General features: G+C 61.0%; 1 protein-coding gene across 1 annotated transcript; it reads left to right on the top strand.

The window, feature by feature from the left end:
* Positions 1-1174: 1174 nt before the first annotated feature.
* PPM1F (protein phosphatase, Mg2+/Mn2+ dependent 1F) lies at positions 1175-17193 on the top strand. The gene is made up of 8 exons (XM_056120789.1): positions 1175-1240; positions 5467-5695; positions 9166-9305; positions 13190-13392; positions 13625-13813; positions 14068-14211; positions 16203-16296; positions 16802-17193. Exons 2-8 carry the CDS (start codon positions 5502-5504, stop codon positions 17176-17178), a joined length of 1341 nt encoding a protein of 446 aa, XP_055976764.1. The 5' UTR covers positions 1175-1240; positions 5467-5501; the 3' UTR covers positions 17179-17193.
* The last annotated feature ends 1434 nt before the right edge of the window (positions 17194-18627 follow it).

Raw genomic sequence — 18627 nt, forward strand, 5'->3', positions numbered from 1 at the left:
ACTGCAAGCTCAGAGACTGTGCATGGACGCAGACTCCCTCTCCTAGGAAGGCGACCTGGCTTCTGCAGGCTCAAGGACTGTTTCTCGAGTGGGGAGTGCAGGGGGCAGGACACTTGCCTTGCATGATGCTGATGACCGGGTTCAATTCCCAGCACCCCAGATGATCCCCCTGAGTCCTGCCAGAAGTGAGCCCTGAGCACAGCCAAGAGTAAGCCCTGAGCATCCCTGTGTGGCACAAAAAACAAGGAGTGAGATTGTCCCCCTAGGGGCACTAGAACGATCCAGTAGCCTCAGTAGTAGCTGTGGGTGCAACTGGGGCATCTCAAATTTCACCCTGTGATCACTGAGATGCAGATAGGAAAGGGACACCTGGGGAATCGCAGAAGGAGGGTCTCACCACAACCGTGGGAGATGGGTTGGTTGCTACTGTCTCTGTTTTCCTGGAAAGGAAACTGATGCTTGAGTGAGAAGGTAAATGTCCAAGGATGTAACCTCAAGTCTTATGGGGGGTGGGGAGTCCCCTTCTAGCACCTCTGGGAGCTCGTCCTCCAAAAAGGGAAAAGTTGGAATAGGGCTCCAGAGGGGAGCAGAGAGGTGGACACATAAGGACTGCTCCCCAGGTTCCTGCCTTTGATGCCGCGGATGGAGCTGTGAGTGGGGGTGGTCCTAGGAGCTTGTAAGGCCAGGGAAGAAATTCCCGGCCTGCCTAGCTCCCCCTGTGCCTACCTCTGGAGGCCATCTGGACTTCCGACCTCCAGGACTGTAAACAACAGACGTTTGTGAATTGAAGACAGTTTGTCATAGCAGTAACGGGAAACCAATAGGGCCACTGGCCACTGAGGTCGGGTCTGAAGGATGGTGGGTAACCGGGCAGGGGTCTCCTATCAGCTACTGGCCAGGCAGGTGGCTTCATTTCCGGGCCCCGGGGTGCAGGGTGCAGGGATGGGGCCTCTCCCGGTCCACACGACCAGCCAGCACTGCAGACGTGAGAGCAGTCTGGCTCCAGAGCCCAGGCTGCACGCGGGCTTCCGGGCCACGCGCCTGGAGCGGCTCGCGCGGCCGAGGGGGGTGCAGGAGTGTCTCCTCCCGAAAGGGTCCCTGGCGGCCGCCAGGGGGCAGCCGAGGCCCGGCCGCGCCGCCGGAGCCCGAGTGCGCCTGCGCCGCGCCTGGCCGCCCGGAAGGGGAGTGGGCGGGGCCGCGGCCGGAGCGGCGAGTAGGGCGCGGAGCTGCGGTCCGGCGGGTGAGGCCGGGCGCGGGGCGCGGGGCGCGGGGCGCGGGGCGCGGGGCGGGCAGCGGTGGGGCCGGGCGCCGAGAAAGCACAGGGGACGGAGCAGGGGTGGAGACGCGGGGACGCCAAAGCGCGCCCTGCCCGGAGCGGAGGGACCGAGCGGGGAGGCTGGGGCACGGGTGCCCCGAGGGCAGGACTGGGGGCTCCCGGTGCCCGCGGGGTGTGGCCGAGCCCGGGGAAGGAGCGTGGCGTGCCGAGGGCTCCCGCGCCGGGAGCCGGTAGCTCGCCCCCGCCCAGACCCCCGCCCACTCGCCCGTGCACCTGGCGGCACCCCGGGGCCCTCTCCCCGGGGTGTTTCAGGACCCTGTGGGCGTGCCTCCCCTTCCCCGCCGGGAGGGAGGGGCGCCACCTCTGTGCAGTGTGACCTCGGGCACACGGGGAACCTCCTGACTTCTCTGTGCCTGCGTGTGGAGCTGTTGATCTAGGGCCTGAGCTGATGCCGGCAGGTCTAGCCCAGGTGAGGGGCCCCTCCTCGACATCCTCCCACCCCACAGAGACACGTGGCCGAGGCCACAGGCCCTCGCATTTTGCAGAGGGTGCCCTGGGCGATCCTCCAGCCTGGGGGCCCTGGGTCCGAGTGGGAGGCATCATCTCCACCTCACTTCTGGCCTCTCTAGCCTGTGTTCAGTCTTCGCTGAAGCCACAGAGGAGACCCAGAGACCCCTGGCGGGGTGGGCGTTTCTGCTTCCTCCCTGGTCATCCTGAAGGTGGCCTGGCCTCCGGGAGCTAGTCCCCTCTCTGCCTCTCTAAGGGCTCAGTGGGGGGAGGAGTGCCAGGCAGAGCCCCCCCATGTTCCCCATAGAACCCCTGCCCATGAGACTTGCTTCCTCTGTGGGAGATCCAGGCCTCAGGCTGTGCATAGCAGCCCACCTTGCCGCCGCTGGTCAGGGGAGAAGGACGGGACGCCCCTCCCAGAACATCACCTAGGCCCCTGCAGTTCCTGTGCTATAAGTGGCTTCCAGCAGGCCCAGGTGTGGTGGGTGGGAAGCCAGGCCTGGTCACTGCCCAGTGTCAGTTCTGTCCCAGATGGACACACATAAGCGGGGCCCTGAGCACTCTTATATTACATAAATGTTGTCACCAACTCTTGTTTCTTTTTGGGTTTGGGGCCACACCCTTCCTTCCGTGCTCACCCTTCCTTTCCTGACTCATGGCTCAGAAGTGACCCCCTGGTGGGGACCATATGTGGTGCCAGGGATCAAACGCGGATCAGTGATGTGCAGGACAAGTGTCTTATCTGCTGTACTATCTCTCCAGCCCCATTCCTTTGAAATAGATGTAGGGAAGGATCTGGAAGGATTTATGCCAAACTCTTCCTAGTGGTTGGTTTGTATAAAGGAATTGGATTGGGGCTGGAGAGATACCCAGGGGCTAAAGCACATGCTGTAAGCTGGAGCCCTGGGTTCAGAACAAGAAGTAGCCCGTGAGCACCACAAGATGTGGCTGCAAACAGAGAGAGAGAGAGATAGGGAGAGAGTGAGGGAGGAAGAGGGAGAGAAAGAGAGAAGAAGAAGGTGGGCACATTGTTTCCCCCTTTGTAAAAAATACTTGATGGTAAATCTGATCATTGCCTGACAGTAATCCAGTTTCCTTTTCTAAAGTTTCTGATTTTCTCTTTCAATAAGTTCTGAAATTAGACAAAATATGTCCATACCACCTAGGTGGAAAATGCAGTACTATCAGTACTAGTTTAGCTTCTAAGTCAAAACTAGTCACTAGGGAAAAAATATTTTTTGGCCACATCCAGCTTACCCCTGTCCTTGTGTGGTGCAGGGATTGAACCAGGGTTGGCCACATACCAGGCAAATGCTTTAACCCCTCAACTATTTCTTGACTATTTTGAAACTTATTTATTTATTTGCTTTTTGGGCCCTGCCTACCTGACTGTGCCCAGAGTTTACTCCTGGAGGTGCATGGGGGACCGTATGGGATACTGGGGATTGAACCCAGGTTGGCTGTGTGCAAGGCAAGTGCCCTACCTGCTGTTCTATCACTCTGGCTCTTTTTCAACTATTTAAAAAAATTTTTTTCCTGCAGCAGCGGGGATCAAACCCAGGGCATCACACATGCATGGCAAGTTTTCTACCACTGACCCACATCGCTAGTTCAAATTAATAACAATGTGGAAAAGAGAAGGAAAGCGGTCTGATTGCAAGTTAGATTCAAGCGGAAGTGCTCTGGAGCCCCTAAGATGGCACCTGGTCCCTGGAGTGAGGCTGGACACAGCAGCAGGGTCAGCAGGAGAGTGGTGTAGGAAGGGACAGGTCAGGTGACACAGACTTGCAGGGCTGTGGGCGCAGGAAGGAGACCAGGGCGTGCGTGAGGCGCTGCCTCCCAGAGCCCGTCACCGTGAGGGGTGGCCTGGGAGGTTCCGTCACTGTTAAGGGGGTGAACTCGGGGCCCCTCCTGCTCTCCCAGGGCTGCTCTGGGCCCCCTGAGGGTAGGAATTTCATCTTCGTGTCTGGGAGCCGCGGCCCCCGCCAGGGCAGGGATTGCTTTGCTTCTGATCGGCGTGGCCACTCAGAGCTTTGCAAGGTGGCTGGCAAGAGGATGGCAGTGTCTTTCACCCTTTGACCAGCCGAGGACAGACCCTGGTACAGGCCCAGAGGAAGACAGTGCTCACTCCTGCCAGTGCAGCCAGCATCCATGCTACCCTCTCCTGACCCACCCATCCCTCCCGAAGCCATGCTGCCCGCCGTCCTCCCCATGCGCTGCCAGGCCCGGGGGAGACAGGCAGAGGCTGGAGCCCTGCGGGCACCAGCATTCCAGGGCGAGGAGGAGCAGAGGAGCCTCCGCATTCCACCCCGTCGCAGAGGCCCCTTGTCTCTGCGGGCATGCTGGGCTCTCCCACATGGTGGCCCTGGGGAAGTCCCAGGAGCCCTGGCCTCTGGCTGTGCGAGCTCCGCGCCCCAGGCTTTGTCTCTGCCTGCATAGGGTTTGTTCTCCCATCAGGTCACCCCCATGTGCTACATTGCCCACATTTCTCATCCCCTGGCACAGAGGGTCCTGACTCCTTTTTCTGCTCAGAGGTGCTGAACCCTGTGCTGAAAGCCTGGCCTCTGGGCTTTCAGTAGCTTCCTGCATGCTGGCTCTGCTGGCCTGGCCGCCTGCCTTCTCCTCACGGCCTGGCCTGCTTGGCCTGCAGTGTCTGCCCTCACCCCGCTCCCTTCTCCCCCTTTCCTCTGCATCCTCAGCTCCAAACCCGCCTGTCCCCGCCACCCGGGGGCCTCGCCCATTTCTCTCTGCTCGTGAGTAACTGTGAAGGGTGGCGGATGGATTTAAGTCTGGCCCCGTAACCTGCCCTTCCAGGTGCTCCTCTGGCCATAGTTTTTTTCTGTGTATCTACTTTTATTTGAGGTGGGGGGAGGCGAAGTTGAGCTGTACCTGGCAGTGGTTGGCGGCACCTTACCCCAGCTCTGTACTGGGAGTTTGGGGGGGTACTCCTGATGGTGCTCAGGAGACTGTGCGTGCAGTGCTCGAACCAGGTCCGCTGCCAACTACCAAACCCAAGATGCTTTACGCTTCTCTTCTTCCTTCAGTTTATATCTGCTCACTCGCTTGCTTGCTTTTCTCCTTCCTTCCTTCCTTCCTTCCTTCCTTCCTTCCTTCCTTCCTTTTGTTCTTTTTGCTCTTACACCTGGATGCTCAGGGTTTACTCCTGGCTCTGCACTCTGCACTCCTGGCAGGCCAGGGATTGAACCCAGGTTGGCCGCTTGCAAGGAAAGCACTTTCCCCACTGTCCAGGCCCCCACTCCTTCCTCCCGCTGCCAGCCCGCAGGCAAACTTTAGAAATCTGGTCTACAGAGATTCCAGAAAATCCTCTCATGCCATCCTGCCCGCTGTTTACTTGTCAGAACCTGAAGGGCCCCAGGAGCGGGTCATGGACTGCCTGATGGCCGCCCAGATTGTTTTCTGTTTTGTTTTTGGGCCACTCCTGGCAGTGCTTAGAGGTTACTCCTTACTCTGCACTCAGGGATCACTCCAGGCTGTGCTCGAGGGACCGTATGGGATGCCGGGGATCGAACCTGGGTCAGCCGAGTGCAAGGCAAATCAAAAGCCTTACATGCTGAACTGTGGCTCTGGCCCCACCCCGCATCCCCTCCCCCAGAGAGGACCTGGCTTGCAGCTCGGACTGTGTGAGCGTCAGTGGCAACTCTATTTCCTCCTGTCTCACCCAGAGTGAAGGCTCCCTGGAGCCCCGGGATGCCCCGGCATGGCCTGCGGCGCCCCCCAGCAGACCAGCCAGATGGCAGAGGAGATCCCGGGCTTCCTCGACACCTTCCTCGGTGACTTCCCGGCCCCGCCTGGCCCCGAGAGCCCGCTGCCGTGGGACGCGCCCGGGAGCTTGCTGAGCCAGGAGGCCGAGGGGGAGCTGCTGGAGCTGGCGGGGACCTTCCTGCGGAACAGGTAGGAGGGGGTCGGCGGGGTGCGGTCAGGGCTGGGCTGGCTCCCAGAGCTTCCAAGGTGGGACTTCGGGGCTGGCTCGATGGCCTAAGCGCAGGCTTCGCACACAGGACACACCTCGTGTTCCCCAAGCCTTGCCGGGAGTGACCCCTAACGAGGCTGAATGGCCCCTGAGTGTGGCCGGGCCTGGCCCTAAAACCAAAACAGACTAAAGGCATCAGGAACATCTGTCCCTGCTGTTCTCTTGCCAGAGTCCCCAGCAGCACCTGGCCTAAAGACGCGGCCCTCCTGGCGGGGCTTCTTGTCACAGCATCTCGTCCCCGTGGTCCGTCTCCCGGGCTGTCTCTCCCCGTCTGTTTGTAAGGTTCTCCATCATACAGGGACAAGGTTTGGACAGGGACAAGGCCTCACCTAAGGCCAGCACAGACCAGTCAGGTCACATCTGGGCCACTGAGGTGGCAGCCTTCTCCTCGTGACGTGCTGAGCACTGAGCCCGTGTGTGCACTGTGTCTCTGGAGGCTCTGCCCAGCAGGCTGAGGGACAGAGGCCTGTGTGGCCCGCACAGGCCCCAGCGCCTGGGAGGAGGCTCACAGTCACGCCAGCCGACGTGCCTCACAGCGTCCGTGTGAGCCGTGTCATTCCCTGTGGTGCCATGACACATGTCCCCAGCTTTGGCGCCCTGCCGTTAAGTTGAGTGTGGGGCCGCACCCGGCACGTTTGCCCTTGAGCTGTTGGCAGCCTCCCCCTCACTGGCCCTTCTGCAGGGCCTAGGGCCGGGGAAGGAGGGGAGAGACCAGAGGGGGGCAAGCTGTGGCCATGGGGGCAAGGGGGCGGCTGGGGAGAGCGTCCTGGAGGTGTCCCTGGCAGCAGTACTGGCTCAGAGAAGGCCACGCCATGGGGCCTGGACCCCAGAGGCTCCTGTGTCCAGTGTGCTGGTCAGCGCCCAGATGAGCAGGAAGAGGGAGCTGGAGGGGAGGAAGGAAGGGCTGGTGTTGCCTTTCTGCGGTGGAGATGGAGGAGGAAGGAAGCAGGAGTGACCAGAAGGGGCTGGCAGTCAGTGGCGTGGCGGAAAAACAGCATAGGGCCTGGGGGCGTGCTTGGGAAGGGGGCAGGTGTCTCCCTAGGGAAACCAGGACTTGCCAGAGGAGAATGGACGTCCCGGAGGCCTCGGAAGAGGGAGAGGGGGAGGGAGGTGGCTAGCCCTGGGCTCAGGTGTGGAACCAGCACCCCGTTAATTAGTAGAATGACAAGCAGGCCTGAGGCCTGGGAGAGGCCAGGAGTCATGGCCTCTGGGGTCTGAAATTGGGGGTGGGGGGACAGCTCCAAGCTCTCATCAGCCCCTTAATCCCTGTGCAAGCACGTGCACGAGCACACACACACACACACACACACACACACACACACACAGCACTCGAGAGCCCTCTCTGAGGCACCTTAACTTGTTAAAACGTAATATTTTCGAGTCTGATCTTTCCATTCATCCTCCGGGATTTCCAGCGTTGCCTGGCTTGTTTCTGGTATCCCTTTCCTGTGTAGACATGTGTGTCCACTGTCATGTTATCTCAGGGGTGTCGTGTTATCTCACGGCGGCATCTACTTGTGCTCCTGGGCCCCATCCCAGCTGCCCAGGGGAAGGGCAGGAGTTGTCGGCCACTCCCCCCCCCCCTACAACCTTCCTGCCCCCCCATCGCAGTTTGCACTATCTCCACGTTTCCCTCTGTTAACAACCTTTCCCGCGCCACCCCCCCCTCCCCCCTCCGTGTCCAGTGGGAGCCTGGGTGAGGTGGGAGGGGGCACAGGAAGTGGCCTGGCCCACAGCCAGCTATTGTCTGGGTTCTGGGCCGGAAGCTGCTTCCCCACCCCCACCCCCTGCCGTCCCCACGGCCCTGGCGTCCTGCAGGAAGCCCCAGCATGACCTCACCGTGAGCCGAGGACGGTCACCTCTTCTCCCGGCAGGAAATCCCTGGAGAGCAGAGGAACTCATTTCTTATGTCTTGGCTGGTTGTTTTTCAAAAGCCATTCGGAAGGGTTCTCCCCCGAGTCACCCTCGTTGGTGAGCATCACTCGTGCCTCCTGGGGGATCCTAAGACCACCGGTAGATGCTCCGTCACACCCTGCCCTAGAGACTGTCCTTCCTGTGGAAACCCCCTGGGCACCCGCTGTGGGTCGGCAGTGTGTCTTGGGCAGCCCTGGGTGTCGCCCCAGGATCCAGCGCCTTGGGGGTGGGCTCTGCTCCACCGAGGGGCTCCCACTGCAGCTCCAGAATCTGGGTGTGTCCCTGAAGCAGCTGGAGCTGGGGCCAGTGTCAGAATTTCCCGTCGTCCTTCTGAGGGACTCTCCTTCTGTCCCGCTCCGAGACGTCCCGGAGCTGCCCTTCGCCCTCCATCCCTTCCCACCTGCCTCCCCAGTTTCCCGCTCCTGCCCTAGCAGTTCCCACGGCCTGTTCGTGAGACCCGGGTCTTGTTGGCAGTTGTGGGCAGAGGTACCTGAGGTCCCCCCGCTCCTCCACCAGCTGCCCCCTCTCCCGGGTGGGTTCGTGTAGCTCCAGCCCACCACCTTCAGCCCCACTGGCCGGGCCTCTAGGCTTCAGACGTGCGGTGGGCCCCGCACCGCCCTGTTTGCCCTTCACGGCCCAGCGCAACCGTCAGCCCCCGCTTCACGCCCGCCCGGGCCAGCTCTGCCCTGCCCTGACCGTGCCCCACCAGCCGAGCACAGCGCACCCGCTCGCTCGAGGCGCCCACGTTTCTGGGCTCCTTTGCACGGGGCCAAGCACAGCCTGGCGGGTCCAGCAGAAATGGGCCTTCCCGTTTGCAGGCCCGTAAGGCGGGGCCTTCCGGCGGTCAGTGGCCGCAGCTCTCTCTTCGCTCCAGCCTCAGCACCCGCTCAACCCTCCCTTTCCCCAGCACCCTCTGTGCCTGGTGTGGGTTTCCCTACGGTCCGGGTTAGGGGCTCACCCTACTCCGGGACACCCTCGTCTTTTTGTGGTTGGTTTTGGGGTCACACCTGGCGGGCTTACTCTGGACTCTGTGTTCAGGACTTATTCCTGGCGGTCCTCGGGGGACCATATGGGATGCTGGGGAATGAACCCAGGTCAGCCAGTGCAAGGCAAGTGCCTTAGCCCCGTGCTCCAGCCCCAGGCGGCCTCATCCTCTGGAGGTGCCCCACTGAGAGGAGGGGCCCCTCCACCTGCTCGGGGCTCATCTCCAGGCGGAGCCTTCGGGGCCAGTCTTTCTGAGGGGTCCACTCTGCCTCCCTCCTTTCCTTCCCTTTCTGCTTCCCTCCATGGCCGCTGTGACGGCCAGGGCTCCCGGGCTTTAGCTGCGCTCCCACCCTGAGTCGCAGTGTACAGGGGGCAGGAGTCTCCAAGGGCAGCGTATCCCCAGGGCCACACTCGGCTGGCTGGTGCCGAGGACTGAATGCGGGGCCTCCACCTCAGGTGTCCCTCTAACCCCCTCCCTTGCCTGCATCCCCAGGAATGCTGTGCCACACCTCGCCTCGTCCCTGGCCCACGCAGCCGTGTCCCGGTTGTTGCAGACTGACCTCTCCGAGTACAGGAAGTCGCCCCAGCAGCAGGAGGAGAACCATGAGGAAGAGGAGACAGACCCTGTGACTCGTGAGTTCTCAGGCCCTGAGGGGCCCTGACTCCTTTGTAGGCAACAGAACCACCTGCCCCGCCAGACATAGGAGCCGCAGGAAGCTCAGGTTTGGGGGGCGTCAGGGCCTCTCAGTGCCGTCAGTGGAGGGCTGCTGGCAGGAGACTGGGAGGAGCAGGGTGTGGTGCCAGGAGGCCCTTCTCGCTGTTGTGTCTCTCCTGCGTGGGGAACGCTGGTCTAAAGTGATCGGCGTATTGGTCTCATCCGCTGCTGTTATTTCATACCATTTCTACAATAGTATCACCCATCCCCTCCATCACATCAGTTACCGTCACCGTGTGCAAGGCCTGTGCTCCGGCCCTCTCAACCCTCTCAACCCTCTCCCTGGCCCATCACATGTGCCTTTAAATTCAGGCTCAGTGACTCCCGGGCTGGAGGGGGAAGGAAGAAACACACACAGCCTCTGTGGAGCACTCGGTGCCCAGATCCTTCTCAGCTGCATCCCCTGCCGCTTCCCTGGCGCCCAGCACTGCACTCTATTTTTTTTTGGGGGGGGGGGGGTCATACCTGACGATGCAAAAGGGGTTACTCCTCTGGGCTCTGCACTCAGGAATTACTCCTGGTGGTGCTCAGGGGACCATATGGGATGCTAGGAATCGAACCCGTGTTGGCCACACAGAAGGCAAGCGCCTTCCCTGCTATGCTATCACTCCAGCCCCCCAGCACTGCACTCTTGACCTTTGCAAAGGTCTCTTTGACACTTTGACTCTTTGACACTTTGCAAAGCCTGACAAAGGGAACCGCCCAGCCGGTGCCTGGGGGACGCTGGCGCCACCTGCTGGGAGGAAGGTGCCATGGCCACCCGCTGTACCCTAGGCCTGGAGGGCTCCGGTGCTGGTGAAGCTGGAGTCATCCCAGTAGGCGGAGGCCTGGGCCAGCTGGTCTCAGAAGTAAAACCGTCTGCCGTGTCAAAGCCTCTTTTGCCAAGTGGGTGCTGGGAGGACCCTTGTGAGAACCCTTGCCGATGAGGCTGAGCCCTCCGTGTGGCCCCGGAGGCCGCCGCCGCAGACCCGGGGTGTGGCCCTGGCCCCTGCAGCAGGGCTCCCGCTGCGTTGGCACCTGGGGAGCGGCTGGGCAGGCGTACCTGCTGCTTTTCCTCCTCTCCAGTGATTGCAGTTGGCCGGGCACAGGGTCAGGTCTAGACAAGACTTTGTAGCATGGCCCCAGGCGAGAAAACAAATGTGCTTCTGCCTGGGTGTTGGACTTAATCAGAGCTTAGAGCCTGTGGTTTGCAGACAGGAACCCTGGGGGGAGGGTGGGGCTTCTTCAGAGGAGAGGGGGAAGAGGCCCGAGCTGTTGCCCTGCCAGAGCCTGGCTTTTTGTTTGACCTCTTGATTTGGGGGCCATCCCCAGTGGTGCCAGGGACCAAACCCAGGGCTCCTGCATGCAGAGCATGTGTTCGCGCCCTTGGAGGTCTTCCCCCAACCCCATTTAATCCCAAACACCTGAATGAGCCCCCCTCCCAACATGCTGTGGGGGCGTTGGGGGGGCCGGCCAGTGCAGCATCAGGAGCTGGTTTGGGGGGGGAGGGGTGTGTGGTGTCCTGCAGCCGCGGCCTGCCTTGGGGAGGGCCTCTTCTTCCACTGACACCCCTTCCTTTGGGCGTGGGTGTGGACAGCCCACTCCTCATATCCACCTGCTCCCAGTTACTTGCTGTCTACTCTCCCTCCCCTTAAGGAAATGGCCCCGGTTTCCCAGTCCTGCTGGGTGTGTCGGGCCTGCAGGGATCCTGGGGCGGGGGTGGGGGGGTGGGGGGGGGTGGAGGCGGGCCCCCTGGCATTTCGTTAGGCCGCTGTTCCTCATCCATCTTCTGCTTACACACCAGGCTTAGGTAGGATCTGGCCTTTTCTTTCAAATTAGTGTTGTGGGTGCAATCGCCTGCTTCCACCCCGCAATTGCCTCAAGCCTTAGTGGATTAAAAACAAGAAACATTCATCAGCCCACAGCCTCCAGGGCTAGAGTTGTGGGCTGCTGCGCTGGCCTCCAGGGCCCTGGTCTCTCAGGAAGGCCTGCAGGGATGGCGGCCCAACCTCTGAGGGGCCCATTCAGAGTAGCCCCGTCTCCTCTCCATGTGGACCCTGAGCACTGCTGGGAATGACTCCTGGGTGCAGAGCGAGGAGTAGCCCCTGATTATCACCAGCCCATAAACAAGCAAACAAGACAAAGCATCATCCCTGGATGCTGCCCATGCTGCCCGAGAGGCCCCCCAGTATTGTGGCAGCCTGTGCTGCATCTGTTGCTTTTCATCTCCGGGTCCGAGTGGTTGGAGGCTTTTTCTTTTACCAGGATCAAGTCGTTTTTGGAATTTTCTAGCCTTCCCTTTTCATGACACTTGTTCATCATAGCATAGCATAAGCAGTTTACATGTTTACAGCTCTTTTTTTTTTCTTTTTGGGTCACACCCGGCGATGCACAGGGGTTACTCTTGGCTCTGCACTCAGGAATTACCCCTGGCAGTGCTCAGGGGACCAGATGGGATGCTGGGAATTGATCCCGGGTTGGCCGTGTGCAAGGCAAATTGCCCTACCCACTGTGCTATTGCTCCAGCCCTGGAGCAATTGCTCTTTAAAGGTTCGTTTTCAGACAGGGCTGGAGTGATAGCACAGCCGGTAGGGTGTTTTCCTTGCAGGTGGCCAACACCGCAGGTTCAGTCTCCGGCATCCCATATGGCCCCCTTATAATTCAGGAATTTTAATTCCTGAATGCAGAGCCAGGAGTAAGCCCTGAGCACAGCTGGGTGTGGCCCTCCAAACACCATCCCCCTCCACAAAAAAAAAAAATCAGTTTCCAAATATAAAAAGGCCATTTTACCCTTTAGGATTCTTTTTCTAAATAAATTTTGAGATAATTGTAGCCTGACACGCAGTTGTAAGGAGCAACACAGAAGGAGCCCACGTAGCCTTCACCCAGCTCCCCCCAGTAGTCATGTCTAAAAAAAGGGTACAGAAATGTGCCTCTGGGATCCCCCCAGTGACCCGGCGGACCCTGCCGCCTTGCCGCAGCCCTAAGCCCTAATGAGCTCTGGTCTCGTTTCTGCTGCCGGCTCATTTCAGGCAGCCTGCAGCGTGTGGTTTTCAGAGTTGGTGTCCTCCCGGGGGGACCCTGTTGTGGCCGCGTGCTCCTCCCAGCTGCTCCATCCTGGTGGGGAAGGGCCTCCGGGCCAGTCCCAGCTCCTGCCCTGTGCGCTGTGCCGTGTCGGGTGAGCCGCGCCTTCATTCCCTGGGCTGAGTGACTTCTCGGGAACCTGGCTGGGTTCTGTGGCCGTTGCACATTTTGGGGGGGAAATCTTTTGTTTGGGGGCCACACCTGGCAATACTGAGGGGTTACTCATGGCCCTGCACTCGGGGATCACTCCTGGCGGTGCTCAGGGGACCATATGCAGTGCCAGGGAGCAAACCCGGGTCAGCCGCGTGCAAGGCATGCGCCCTGCCCACTGATACTATCGCTCCGGCCTTTGGAAATCATTTTTAATAGCAGCTTAATTCTTCACCAGGAGAATAGACCGTAATTTGCCCTGTCAGTGCGCATACGGGGCTTCTAATTGACGTACAATTATAAATCATTATGTAGTTTGCCCCCAAATTATTTCTGTGATCTCCCCGTTTCTTTGGGGTGGGCTCCCCTGAGCAGCGTGGGTCTCCCAGGTACCTGGTACGGAGCGCCAGACCCCTCATTTCTGACTGCTGATGCCACAGGCTGTCACGCAGGGTGCGTGAGGCTAAGGTTCAGGAGGCCCGGTGGCCCCCTTAGGCCCGTGATGGGGGTGCCTGTGTGGTCAGGGGCATGAACGGGGCCTCGGCCCCACAGTGGTGCTTCCCTAACTGTTGCTTTTCACACCCGGCAGTACTGGATGCCAAAGCCCTGGCCAGGAGCCTCTTTAACCAGCTCTGGGAAGTCTGTGGTCAGTGGCAGAAACAGGTGCCACCGGCCGCCCAGGGCCTGCAACGCCAGTGGCTGGTCTCTGTCCATGCCATCCGCAACACCCGCCGCAAGATGGAGGACCGCCACGTCTGCCTGCCCACCTTCAACCAGCTCTTCGGCCTGTCCGTGAGTGTCCCCAGCCCACGGGGCCCCATGGAGGTCACCACAGGGTCACAGCGAGAGCAGTGCCCCCAGCTGCCCTGCCGCTCCTCCAGCACTGGGGGGCCCACACGTCCGAGCTGGCCACTGCCCCCCTCCGGCCCCTCCCCACCGAGGGACTGAAGATGGGGGAGGGCTGAGCCCCTGTGAGCTGAGCCCCAGGTGGGTGACTTAGCGCAGTCCTGCCCCTCTCCGTCAGGACTCCGTGGACCGCGCCTATTTTGCCGTGTTTGACGGTCACGGAGGGGTGGACGCTGCCAGGTACGCGGCTGTGCATGTGCACGTTCAGGCCGCCCGCCAGCCAGAGCTGTCCACCCAGCCCGCAGAGGCCCTGAGACGCGCCTTCCAGCGCACCGACCACATGTTCCTCGGCAAAGCCCGGCGAGAGGTGAGAGGATGGAGGGCAGCACTGGAGGGATGGACTCGGGGGTCAGCGGTTCCTTGGGGTGAGGACGGGGGTGCTGTGTAGCTAGATGGAGTCCTGTTGGCAGCCGCGCTACTTTCTTTCAGTGGGGGAGGAGTGGAGGCGTGTGTGTTGGCGAGCGGGTGGGCGGGGGGGTGGGCATTCTTCATTTGAGCAGAAACAGCATCAAACTTACACCGGCTCAAGTCCGGGCCACTGAGACTGTCCTCTCCCCGCAGCGGCTGCAGAGTGGGACCACGGGGGTGTGCGCGCTCCTCGCAGGCAGGACCCTGCACGTGGCCTGGCTCGGGGACTCCCAAGTCATCCTGGTGCAGCAGGGACAGGTGGTGAAGCTGATGGAGCCGCATAGACCGGAGCGGCAGGTGAGGACGCCCTGCCCACAGGAGGCAGGGCCAGAAGGCCCAACTCCCCCCGGCGGGAGTCCCCTGTTGCACGACCCTCAAGCGGGGGTATGCCACTGGCAGGAACCCTGGATGACCCGTTCCTCAGAGCTCCCCGTGTCTTCCGCTCCTGCAGGTGGGCTGAGCCACATTGTCCCACCCTTGTCGTTCTCCCGCCCTTTGCCAAGTGTTTCCGCTCTTTGTGGGGCTGAATGGAGCAGTCTTTCTTCTTCCAGGGCTGCTGGTTTGGAGCCACTGCTGAGAATATCAATCAAACCGTGCTCATCTTAACAGGGACAAAAGCATTTCTTGAGCTCACCGCGGCTCCGCCATGCTACGCCAACAGCAGAGGCTGTCCCCGTTGGCGGGGGAGAGAACTGAGGTTCAGAGAGGTTACAGGACTTGTTCAGAGCCCCAGCCAGGAAGTGGCCGGCACCTGCCACTGCCTCTGTGCTGGTGCTGCCAGCACCTGCTCCCATGGCCCTTCCCACCTACACGTTTCTGTGTCTGGGGATGTGTGGCCAAGTCAGTTGCAAACTTCCGCTCAGAATAAGCCCCCTCCTGTCTGAATCCCTTCACCTCTGGCCAGTGCTGCTCTGACGTCCTCTCAGGACTTGTCCCTGGGGTGAACTTTTCTTTTTCTTTCTTTTCTTTTCCTTAATTTTTTTTTTGGGGGGGGATCAAGGGGGTTTCACATCTGGCTGTGCTCAAGGGTTATTCCTGGCCCTGCACTCAGGAATCACTTCAGGCAGTGCTCGGGGTACCATATGGGATGCGGGGATCAAACCTGGGTTGGCCGCATGCAAGGAAAACACCCCACCCGCTAGATTATCACACTGGGCCCTGGAGTGGATTTTGCTGAGCACTGCCCCATGGTACCATGTGCCACACTCTGTCCTGTCCCCAGGAGGTCAAACTGGGTGACCTGAAGCATGTGGGAACTGAGAGGGGCCTGTGTGGGAGCGACTGGCTGCAGTGCGCCTGCTCTCGCATCCGTATCCCACGATGGAGCAGAGACCAGAGCCCTGCAGGTCCTCACATCCCTTCCTCCTCTCTTTCCCTTCCTCGCTGGCCTCAGCCCATCTCCGTGCTCGCAGCGGAGGCCCGTGAGCCCAGGCCGGGGCATCTCCACAGTGGCAGCAGCTCTGCGGGGGCGGCAGAGGCGTAACAGGGTCTGCAGCCATCATACGAGCCCCGAGGAGCAAGTGGGACCTGTGTCCCTGCCGCAGAGCTGCCCTGCTCAGACCTGGCGGTGCCCTGGGGCGCCTCACAGCTGTTCTGTGCATTGGGATTCACTTCCCGGGGTTGCCCAGGCACCCCACCCCCCTGAGCTGGGAGGTTCTGGGCTGGAACCCCACCCCACACTCTGGCCCTCCGCGTCGGCTCTCGGCCCTCAGCACTGACTGCTCGGGACGCCGTGGGCAGAGACCACCAGCCCCTCAGTGAAGGCCGGGTAAAGGCTGCAGGCGGGACTGAGTGGGGTACACAGGCCTGTGCTCCAGCCCTTAGCGCGATCTCCCGCCCCCACCAAGGATACTTCTCGGGCACTCGTGACCAGACTGGGCCTTTGTCCTGCTTCTGGGGCTAGAACTCCCGAGGCCTTTGGGGAGCGGGCGCCCGGGCTCATTCCCCAGGGCTGGGCCTAGTCCTGCCACGTGACTACACCATCTCGAGCTTGTAAGGGGCAGCAATACCTGTGTGTTACTCAGCCCCTCAGTGTCCCCTAGGGAGCCACCGCCAGACCTCGGAGCACACCCACGCACTCTGCTGCCTCCTGAGCATCTCCCCAACCCCGTCACTGTTCAGAGACGCAGTTGCCAGCCGCCTGGCTGGGGTGTCCCCCGTAACCCGATGAGCCATGTCTGCCACCCAGGGACCGCGTGGGGCGTCTCCTGTGTTCTCATGCCTCCCTTGGGCATCATCCCAGAGCAGTGGTTCTCTGCACGGGTCCTCACTCTGCCTGTCTCCCGCAGGACGAGCGGGAGCGCATCGAGGCGCTGGGCGGCTTCGTGTCTCACATGGACTGCTGGCGAGTCAACGGCACCCTGGCCGTCTCCAGAGCCATTGGTGAGGAAGGAGCGAGGTAGTGCGGAGCAGGGGATAGCTATGTCCACCCACCACCCGCCCCGCCCCAGCTAACCCCTGCAACTGGGCGTGTCCTGTCTTGGCCCTCTGTGGTGCCCTCTGCGGCTTCTGTTCGTGTGTCTCTGGACACGGGGCTGGGGGGAGGAGGGGGGATTGCAACGGTGCCCTAGCAGGGAGGACCAGAGGGCGGGCTTGTCCCAAGGAGAGGGGAACCCCCCACTGTCCCGCGCATAGGGTGTGCACCCCTGGTTGGTGTGCGCCCACCTAGGCAGGCACAGAAGGGGTGGGGCCCAGCAGGGGATCCGCCCCCTGAGTGTAGGCAGGTGTGAGGAGGGGAAGGGAGTTCAAGCTGTGTTTTGTAGGTGAGGCCAGCAAGTGTGCTTGCAGGGGCTGAGAGTCAGGGGGACCCCCAGGATTGGGCCCAGGGCACTGGACGGGGCCATTACTCCTCCTGCCCACTGACGCCCGGCACCTCTCTCCCGCCTAGGGGACGTGTTCCAGAAGCCTTACGTGTCCGGGGAAGCGGACGCCGCCTCCCAGGAGCTGACAGGTTCTGAGGACTTCCTGCTGCTGGCCTGCGACGGCTTCTTCGATGTCGTCCCTCACCAGGAGGTCCCCGGCCTGGTGCAGGCCGGCCTAGTGGGGCGGCAGGGCAATGGGCTGCGCGTTGCTGAGGACCTGGTCGCCGAGGCCCGCGAGCGGGGCTCCCACGACAACATCACGGTCATGGTGGTCTTCCTCAGAGACCCCCGCGACCTGCTGGAGGCCAGGGAGGGAGTAGGGGACCCCCAGGCAGACCGCGGGAGCCGGGACTTGCTCTCTGGCCGCCCAGAGCCGAATACGGACGCTCCGCAGCCCAGCTAAGCCGTCCCGGCCCCTGCCCCCTGCCCTCCCCCCTCAATGCCTTAGGGCCCAGCAGGTGGCTCCAGGCACCACCCACACAGCCCTTTCCCCAAGACCCAGAGCCCCTTGTGCCACTCGCCTGTCTCGGAGGCTGTGGACTTGCCGTGGACGTGGATAGTCAGGAGTGTGGCGTCCCCTCACGGCTCTCCCAGGAAGCCTCAGGACGCAACCCGTGCCAAAGAGTCAGGTCTGGGAGGAGTCGGCCCTGGGCCCAGAGAGGCGGGCACTGCCACTCAGCCCTTCAGCCGGCGCAGGAGCCCAGACGCTCTGAGGCCCGTCGCGGGTGGCCGTTCCTGCTGGCCCGGCCAGACTCCCTCTCCACAGCAGTGCGGGCCCAGGCCTGGCCTTCCCTCTCCCTCCACCCAGAGTGGAGTGGCAGAATGACCCCCTGTGTGTCTTTGTGTTTGGGTCTTTTTTTTTTTCCTTACTCCAGGGGAGCGTCTTGCCCAAAAGCAGTATTTCAGGTTTTGTCTGTTTTTGTCAGTGCCAAGGTAACCCTGTTGTGTGGTGTAACTTATGCAGAATTTAGCATTTATCTCATTCCTGAGGGAACTGAAGTATTGATTTTGTGTTGTGAAGGTTGTTTTTTGTTGTTGTTTTTTGGTTTTCATTTTTGGGTTTTTTTTTTTTTTGCAGTATTACTGATTTTTATTTTCCTAAATCAGGATTGAAAGGAACTTTTCTCCCAGGTGGTGTTAATAAGCCATTCAAGTGCCTTAACAGCCCGGGCATGGCCGGGGCTGCAGAGCACAGGGCGGTGTGATGGGCTGGGTGTGTTTGAGTTTTTCACAGATGCAGGCTATATTTTGCTACTGTGGCAGGGGCTGGGCTACTTGAATTCTTCCCGGGAGAAGTCATTCTGCCTCTCTGCGGTGTGCCGTGGGCAGATGTGGTGTGGGGAGCCTGCCCCCTGCCCACCTTGGCCATTCATGTTTCTGATTGACCGCCAGCGAGGGAGTCCAGTGTTGTGAGACAGGTCTCTGCTGCTGTTGGACTGGAATGTTCCAGAATGTCTTTTGGTTGCCAGTTGAAGTGATATATTTGTAAACTGCAATTAAGAGCTCTGAGCTGAGATGGGCTGAGGGACCCATACCCTGCCCCCACCAAGCGATGCAGCCCTTTGGGCTTCCCTGAAGCTTGTAGCCCCCCACCTTGGTACCCCCACCGCCACATTCTGCCTGCTGCTAGCCTCCAATGAGGGCACCCTGGGAGTGAGACTCAGGTGGCACAAGACTGGGTGACCTGGGGCGTTCCGGCCAGGTGGGGCAGGCTGACCCTGTGCCGAGCTGAGGGAGGCCCCCAGGGGGCAGACAGTGCCGATGGGCAGCAGAAACCTTGGCACCAGGCCCCAAAGGTGGGAGATCTGTGATGCATCTGGGGGTTGTGCCCCTGTTTCCCTTCCCCCACAAC

The sequence above is a fragment of the Sorex fumeus genome, unplaced genomic scaffold, assembly GCF_029834395.1.
Source record: "Sorex fumeus unplaced genomic scaffold, SorFum_2.1 ptg000043l, whole genome shotgun sequence".
NCBI classification, from domain to species: domain Eukaryota; kingdom Metazoa; phylum Chordata; class Mammalia; order Eulipotyphla; family Soricidae; genus Sorex; species Sorex fumeus.

Excerpts from the sequence above, each read along its gene's own strand:
- PPM1F (XM_056120789.1), top strand. The coding sequence starts at position 5,502 with ATGGCCTGCGGCGCCCCCCAGCAGACCAGCCAGATGGCAGAGGAGATC. Across the intron at positions 9,306-13,189 it reads GGAGACAGACCCTGTGACTC|TACTGGATGCCAAAGCCCTG; the intron begins GTGAGTTCTCAG and ends CACACCCGGCAG. Across the intron at positions 14,212-16,202 it reads CGCATAGACCGGAGCGGCAG|GACGAGCGGGAGCGCATCGA; the intron begins GTGAGGACGCCC and ends TGTCTCCCGCAG.